Raw genomic sequence first — 8,238 nt, 5'->3', positions numbered from 1 at the left:
GAACATTCTGGTGGACTACAATATCTACTTTATAAACTCTGGATTAAAGTCCTTGCACTGAAGAAACGCCCTCTCTCCTCAATCAAAAAAAGAAAAAGAAAATATCTCCCTCTCTCAGCTGAGCAGGAGAGAGCTCCTTATTGAATAGGATGGGGGAAGGGAGGCAGCAGGAATCATAGCTCCGCCTAGTCTGGCCAGCACAGCGGAGAAGCCAGCCTCTGTGAACTGCTTGCGGGAACGGAACACGGTTAGATCGGACGTTTCTCCCACAGAGGACGGTTCGAGGATTGCCATCACTGTTCGGAATCCGCCGTGTTTGGGGCTTTTCTAAATAACACTTGGATCTGCGATTAAAACGGCAAGAGATGAGGGAGCAGCTACGAAAGTAAGTGGGCAATGCATCTACAGAATGAATGCAGTATGGTAGATTCGGCTACTGCCTGTGTGCTGCCTGTGACAATGTGCTGGCGTGCCTAGCAAGCAGTGTACAGAGGACGCAGTGGAAAGGAGGCAGAGACAGGCTGCTTGGGTAGTGTTCACCACAGAGAGGCAGAGTAAGCAGTAGCAGCCAGCAGATGAGGTGGTGTTATCTAAAGCTAAGCTAGCCAAACCCAGCAGGTGTTCGGAAGGACTACAAAGCGTCCTGTCCCCCGCTAGGGCGACAGGATCCGGGGTGTTTATGGCCCTCTAACCGGCATATCGACATGATTGTCCCGAATCCCTTCGATAATGGAGGTTTTGGAGGAGAATTCGTCATGCAGCTTGCTTTTCAACGTTTTATTTAATTATTTCCTATCATTATTTATTATCTGTGTGCGTTAACTGTTTTATTTCATAGAACATCTCCCTGTCTTCTTCTCGCCACAGTCACTGCGTCCGTCGAGCATTCCTTCACACACACAGAGGGTAAATATCACCTTGGTGTGATAGCAAGGCTGATTTCAGGGGGATTGTTTCTGCAATTTAGTGCAATTGTGCGCGCGGTATATTTGCCTGTTTGGTGTTGTCAACCCGAGATGGGCCGTTCATTGTTTGCAGACGGCCTTATAAAAAGGTGCTGAGCTGAGCAGCGGTCAACATTTCCAATCGCCCTGATGGTACTCAATCACGAGGGTAGTCTCTCTCTGAGCAATGAATGAAGAACGGATGTTCACTGTTATTATCACATAAATAAATGCATTACATTTATATGCACTGTTTATACCGTTGATAAAACATATGATTGTAGTCGTGAAATGTGTGCGAGGAATCGGGGGCGGGTGCAGATTTCTGGACAGAAATGTGACTGCAGGTTTTGTGCGTGTAATGTGTGTGTGTGGGCGCGCGTGCGCGCGTGACAAAATACAGCTCGAGCGTGAGATCCAAAACGCATCTTGCTTTTCTCTGCCTTTCTTTTCGTTCACCTCGACTTGGAAGAGTTTGATGTGCCTAGGCACGTTTGGGTATTCTTCTGTCGTTTGTGTGTGTGTGTGTGTGTGTGTGTGTGTGTGTGTGTGTGTGTGTGTGTGTGTGTGTGTATAAGGATCATATATCAATGAGTGTGTGGATTGTGGAGGTTTATAATTCACAGTAAGGGTTTGAGCTACAATACAGGACTACTTGTCATTAGTAAGACACTTATTGCTGTGTGCTATTTATAATACCGTCTATGACAGCATGTATTGGGGTTAAAGATTAGCTATTTTATTAATGCAAGAACCATAAATGATGCACACTTCATATTTCACATTTATGGGAAAAATGAAACCTTCTATTATGAATTATTGAGATTCCATGTGAGTCATTCAAACATTTCTTCAAACTTGTGACAGCGTCTTCACACATGTATTTATTTATTTTTATTTCACCTTTATTTAACCAGGTACACTAGTTGAGAACAAGTTCTCATTTACAATTGCGACCTGGCCAAGATAAAGCAAAGCAGTTCCACACATACAACCACACAGAGTTACACATGGAGTAAAACAAACATACAGTCAGTAATACAGTAGAAAAATAAGTCTATATACAATGTGAGCAAATGAGGTGAGATAAGGGAGGTAAAGGCAAAAAAAGACCATGGTGGTGAAGTAAATACAATATAGCAAGTAAAACACTGGAATGGTAGATTTGCAGTGGAAGAATGTGCAAAGTAGAAACAGAAATAATGGGCTGCAAAGGAGCAAAATAAATAAAGTAGGGGAAGGGGTAGTTGTTTGGGCTAAATTATAGATGGGCTATGTACAGGTGCAGTAATCTGTGAGCTGCTCTGACAGCTGGTGCTTAAAGCTAGTGAGGGAGATATGTGTTTCCAGTTTCACAGATTTTTGTAGTTCGTTCCAGTTATTGGCAGCAGAGAACTGTAAGGAAAGACGACCAAAGGAGGAATTGGTTTTGGGGGTGACCAGAGAGATATATTAAGACATATTAAGACCTGTGTGTGTGTGTAGTCAAGGGTGTACATTTTATGAAGTAGGATAGGACATCAATTTATCCCACTGATATAACATAACATCATTCTTACCTGAACACATTTTGAGGGGTGTGGTCTCTCACCTGTCTGTGGACATGGGTGTGGTCTCTCACCTGTCTGTGGACATGGGTGTGGTCTCTCATATGGGTGTGGTCTCTCATATGGGTGTGGTCTCTCACATGGGTGTGGTCTCCGGCTGGTGGAGCTGACTGCTACGATGACATGGTCAATTAGTTATTACATATCAATTACTCAATAAGGACTTATTTTTCTTTGGGATTCATAAACAAGAGCTACTTTGTTTCCCTAAAGGGTGTTTGATCACACTTGACAAGGTGAAGGTAGCCCTGTGGTCCTAGTTGTAGGAAGTAAGGGGGCTGTAGAACCCCCTGGTAAATCACAATTTATTACATTCTTTTTATAATTTCACCAAATTATTGTACCAGGCCTTTATTACTCCAGTACAGAGAAAAATCCCCCCCCCCCCCACCCCCCCATGGCAAAACATCTTCCCGCGGCCAGGCCAGTAGTTACCTCTCAGTCTCCCTTCATACTGCATTATTACCAGGTAAATGCTGCTTCATCCCACAGTGACACACTTCAAGTGTGGTTGCACCTGCAAGAACCCAAAACAAAAAGCCTTTGAAAGGTTACGTCTGTGGTTCCCAACCTTTTTCGGTTACTGTTCCACCAATTGAATTCTGCTCTGCCTGGCGTACCCCTCATGTGCATTTTACCAGTAGGCCTATGGCCTCATGAGTCTTCTCAAGTAGCCCGTGTGGAAAGGCCAAGTACCCCCAGGAGTCCTAGTACCCCTGGTTGGAAACCACTTGGTTACATGATGATCTTGACACAATCCAGAAAGCAGCGGTCTAAAGCACTGCATCTCAGTGCTAGATGCGTCACTACAGACCCTGGTTCCATTCCAAGCTGTATCACAACCGGACGTGATTGAGAGTCCCATAGGGCGGCACACAATTGGCCCAGCGTCGTCCAGGTTTGGCCGGGGTAGGCAGTCATTGTAAATAAGATTTTGTTCTTAACTGACTTGCCTAGTCAAATAAAGGTTAAATAAAATGTTACATGATAATCTTGGATTGAGCTAAAACAAGCTCTGGATAATTGACAAGAGTTTCTCCTCAGCAATAGCAGCAGCAGATCCAATATGTCCGCTTCAGTACAATATTTACATGATGACATACAGAAGAAGACCTACTTTATTACAGCGGGCAGACAAGAGACCTACTGGATTACAGCAGACAGGAGACCTACTGGATTACAGCAGACAGGAGACCTACTGGATTACAGCAGACAGGAGACCTACTGGATTACAGCAGACAGGAGACCTACTGGATTACAGCAGACAGGAGACCTACTAGATGACAGCGGACAGACAGGAGACCTACTGGATTACAGCAGACAGGAGACCTACTGGATTACAGCAGACAGGAGACCTACTGGATTACAGCAGACAGGAGACCTACTGGATGACAGCGGACAGACAGGAGACCTACTGGATTACAGCAGACAGGAGACCTACTGGATTACAGCAGACAGGAGACCTACTGGATTACAGCAGACAGGAGACCTACTGGATTACAGCAGACAGGAGACCTACTGGATTACAGCAGACAGGAGACCTACTGGATGACAGCGGACAGACAGGAGACCTACTGGATTACAGCAGACAGGAGACCTACTGGATTACAGCAGACAGGAGACCTACTGGATTACAGCAGACAGGAGACCTACTGGATGACAGCGGGCAGACAGGAGACCTACTGGATTACAGCAGACAGGAGACCTACTGGATTACAGCAGACAGGAGACCTACTGGATGACAGCGGGCAGACAGGAGACCTACTGGATGACAGCAGGCAGACAGGAGACCTACTGGATGACAGCAGACAGGAGACCTACTGGATTACAGCAGACAGGAAACCTACTGGATGACAGCGGGCAGAGAAGAGACCTACTGGATTACAGCAGACAGGAGACCTACTGGATTACAGCAGACAGGAGACCTACTGGATTACAGCAGACAGGAGACCTACTGGATTACAGCAGACAGGAAACCTACTGGATTACAGCGGGCAGAGAAGAGACCTACTGGATTACAGTGGGAAGAGAAGAGACCTACTGGATTACAGTGGGAAGAGAAGAGACCTACTGGATTACAGCGGGCAGACAGGAGACCTACTGCATTACAGTGGGAAGAGAAGAGAACTACTGGATTACAGTGGGAAGAGAAGAGACCTACTGGATTACAGTGGGAAGAGAAGAGACCTACTGGATTACAGCGGGCAGACAGGAAACCTACTGGATTACAGCAGACAGGAGACCTACTGGATTACAGCAGACAGGAGACCTACTGGATTACAGCAGGCAGACAGGAGACCTACTGGATTACAGCAGACAGGAGACCTATTGGATTACAGCAGACAGGAGACCTACTGGATTACAGCAGACAGACAGGAGACCTACTGGATGACAGCGGGCAGACAGGAGACCTACTAGATTACAGCAGACAGGAGACCTACTGGATTACAGCAGGCAGACAGGAGACCTACTGGATTACAGCGGGCAGAGAAGAGACCTACTGGATTACAGCAGACAGACAGGAAACCTACTGGATGACAGCGGGCAGACAGGAGACCTACTGGATGACAGCGGGAAGAGAAGAGACCTACTGGATGACAGCGGGCAGACAGGAAACCTACTGGATGACAGCGGGCAGACAGGAGACCTACTGGATGACAGCGGGCAGACAGGAAACCTACTGGATGACATCGGGCAGACAGGAAACCTACTGGATTACAGCGGGCAGACAGGAGACCTACTGGTTTACAGCGGGCAGACAGGAAACCTACTGGATGACAGCGGGCAGACAGGAGACCTACTGGATTACAGCGGGCAGACAGGAGACCTACTGGATGACAGCGGGCAGACAGGAACTACTGGATGACAGCGGGCAGACAGGAGACCTACTGGATTACAGTGGGCAGACAGGGGTCCTACTGGATTACAGCGGGCAGACAGGAGACCTACTGGATTACAGCAGACAGACAGGGGTCCTACTGGATTACAGCGGACAGACAGGAGACCTACTGGATTACAGCGGGCAGACAGGGGTCCTACTGGATTACAGCGGGCAGACAGGAAACCTACTGGATTACAGCGGGCAGACAGGAGACCTACTGGATTACAGCGGGCAGACAGGGGTCCTACTGGATTACAGCGGGCAGACAGGAAATCTACTGGATGACAGCGGGCAGGCAGGAAACCTACTGGATTACAGCGGGCAGACAGGAGACCTACTGGATTACAGCGGGCAGACAGGGGTCCTACTGGATTACAGCGGGCAGACAGGCAGGCAGGTCTTTCTAGTAAAAGGGGTTGACATCTCAAAGAGACACAGATTCCTGGTCACAGAAAGGACACAGCATGAATAATGAATCTCGCTCTAGCTCTAGTGTGCTGCTACACACACACACACACACACACACACACACACACACACACACACACACACACACACACACACACACACACACACACACACACACACACACACACACACACACACACACACACACACACACACACTGTGCCATGCTCTAGTCTCACAGTAGCTACAGTTTGCATGGCAGGTTTATTAGGATCATTACACTGCTGTTATTTTAGAGTTAGACTAGACATATCAGCTGGTTAACTGTTATTTTAGAGTTAGACTAGACATATCAGCTGGTTAACTGTTAGAGTTAGACTAGACATATCAGCTGGTTAACTGTTAGAGTTAGACTAGACATATCAGCTGGTTAACTGTTAGAGTTAGACTAGACATATCAGCTGGTTAACTGTTAGAGTTAGACTAGACATATCAGCTGGTTAACTGTTGTTTTAGAGTTAGACTAGACATATCAGCTGGTTAACTGTTAGAGTTAGACTAGACATATCAGCTGGTTAACTGTTGTTTTAGAGTTAGACTAGACATATCAGCTGGTTAACTGTTATTTTAGAGTTAGACTAGACATATCAGCTGGTTAACTGTTAGAGTTAGACTAGACATATCAGCTGGTTAACTGTTAGAGTTAGACTAGACATATCAGCTGGTTAACTGTTAGAGTTAGACTAGACATATCAGCTGGTTAACTGTTAGAGTTAGACTAGACATAGCAGCTGGTTAACTGTTATTTTAGAGTTAGACTAGACATATCAGCTGGTTAACTGTTGTTTTAGAGTTAGACTAGACATATCAGCTGGTTAACTGTTATTTTAGAGTTAGACTAGACATATCAGCTGGTTAACTGTTAGAGTTAGACTAGACATATCAGCTGGTTAACTGTTATTTTAGAGTTAGACTAGACATATCAGCTGGTTAACTGTTGTTTTAGAGTTAGACTAGACATATCAGCTGGTTAACTGTCTTGAAGAGATTCCTATGGTATTATCATGTGTTCTCACATCTGTCTTGGTTTAAGGTGGTCCTCAAAACAGGGTTGGGGTCAAAGGAGCCACTTAAGCAATAAGGCACCTCGGGGGTTTGTGGTATATGGCCAACGGCAATAAGGCACCTCGGGGGTTTGTGGTATATGGCCAACGGCAATAAGGCACCTCGGGGGTCTGTGGTATATGGCCAACGGCATTAAGGCACCTCGGGGGTTTGTGGTATATGGCCAACGGCATTAAGGCACCTCGGGGGTCTGTGGTATATGGCCAACGGCAATAAGGCACCTCGGGGGTCTGTGGTATATGGCCAACGGCATTAAGGCACCTCGGGGGTTTGTGGTATATGGCCAACGGCAATAAGGCACCTCGGGGGTTTGTGGTATATGGCCAACGGCATTAAGGCACCTCGGGGGTTTGTGGTATATGGCCAACGGCAATAAGGCACCTCGGGGGTTTGTGGTATATGGCCAACGGCATTAAGGCACCTCGGGGGTCTGTGGTATATGGCCAACGGCAATAAGGCACCTCGGGGGTCTGTGGTATATGGCCAACGGCATTAAGGCACCTCGGGGGTTTGTGGTATATGGCCAACGGCAATAAGGCACCTCGGGGGTTTGTGGTATATGGCCAACGACAATAAGGCACCTCAGGGGTTTGTAGTATATGGCCAACGACAATAAGGCACCTCGGGGGTTTGTGGTATATGGCCAACGGCAATAAGGCACCTCGGGGGTATGTCGCCAATATACCACGGCTAAGGGCTGTTCTTAAGCGCGACGCACCGTTGAGTGCCTGGATACAGCCCTTAGCCGTGGTATATTGCCGACATACCACAAACCCCCGAGGTGCCTTATTGCTATTATAAACGGGTTCCCAATGTAATTAGAGCAGTAAAAATAAACATTTTGTCATACCCGTGGAATACGGTCGGATATACCACGTCTGTCAGCCAATCAGCATTCAGAACATTTAGAGCATTTAGAACATAGCCTATAGGCTCCACTAGTCTAGAGTATTAGTAGAGTAGTAGTGCAACGTGAATACTCCTACTTCAATATAGTCTCTATGGAAACCATTCAGTCATTCACTCTGTGTCACGCCCTGACCATAGAGAGCCATTGTTTCTCTATGGTGTAGTAGGTCAGGGCGTGACTGGGGGGTGTTCTAGTTTATTATTTCTATGTGGGTGTTCTAGTTTATCTAGTTTACACGACCGTGACATTCTGGCCTCTACACACGACCGTGACATTCTGGCCTCTACACACGACCGTGACATTCTGGCTTCTACACACGACCGTGACATTCTGGCCTCTACACACGACCGTGACATTCTGGCT

The 8,238-nt window shown here is 46.8% G+C and overlaps 1 protein-coding gene across 4 annotated transcripts in view; it reads left to right on the top strand.

Annotated features, from left to right (window-relative positions):
- The window catches only part of LOC129859987 (dystrophin-like), a 70,969-nt gene that overhangs the window by 15,969 nt on the left and 46,762 nt on the right, over positions 1-8,238 (top strand). Inside the window, exon 1 of one of the 4 annotated variants that reach the window (XM_055930292.1) lies at positions 126-385. The exons of the other annotated variants lie outside the window; for them this stretch is intronic. Within the exon in view, the coding sequence (XP_055786267.1) occupies positions 366-385 (20 nt within the window). The 5' untranslated portion in view covers positions 126-365. Of the gene's footprint in view, positions 1-125; positions 386-8,238 lie in introns of those variants that run through there. 4 annotated transcript variants of the gene reach the window in all.

The sequence above is a fragment of the Salvelinus fontinalis genome, chromosome 7, assembly GCF_029448725.1.
Source record: "Salvelinus fontinalis isolate EN_2023a chromosome 7, ASM2944872v1, whole genome shotgun sequence".
NCBI classification, from domain to species: domain Eukaryota; kingdom Metazoa; phylum Chordata; class Actinopteri; order Salmoniformes; family Salmonidae; genus Salvelinus; species Salvelinus fontinalis.
Note: the sequence above shows the minus strand (reverse complement) of the source record. Positions and strands in the feature narration are given on the sequence as shown.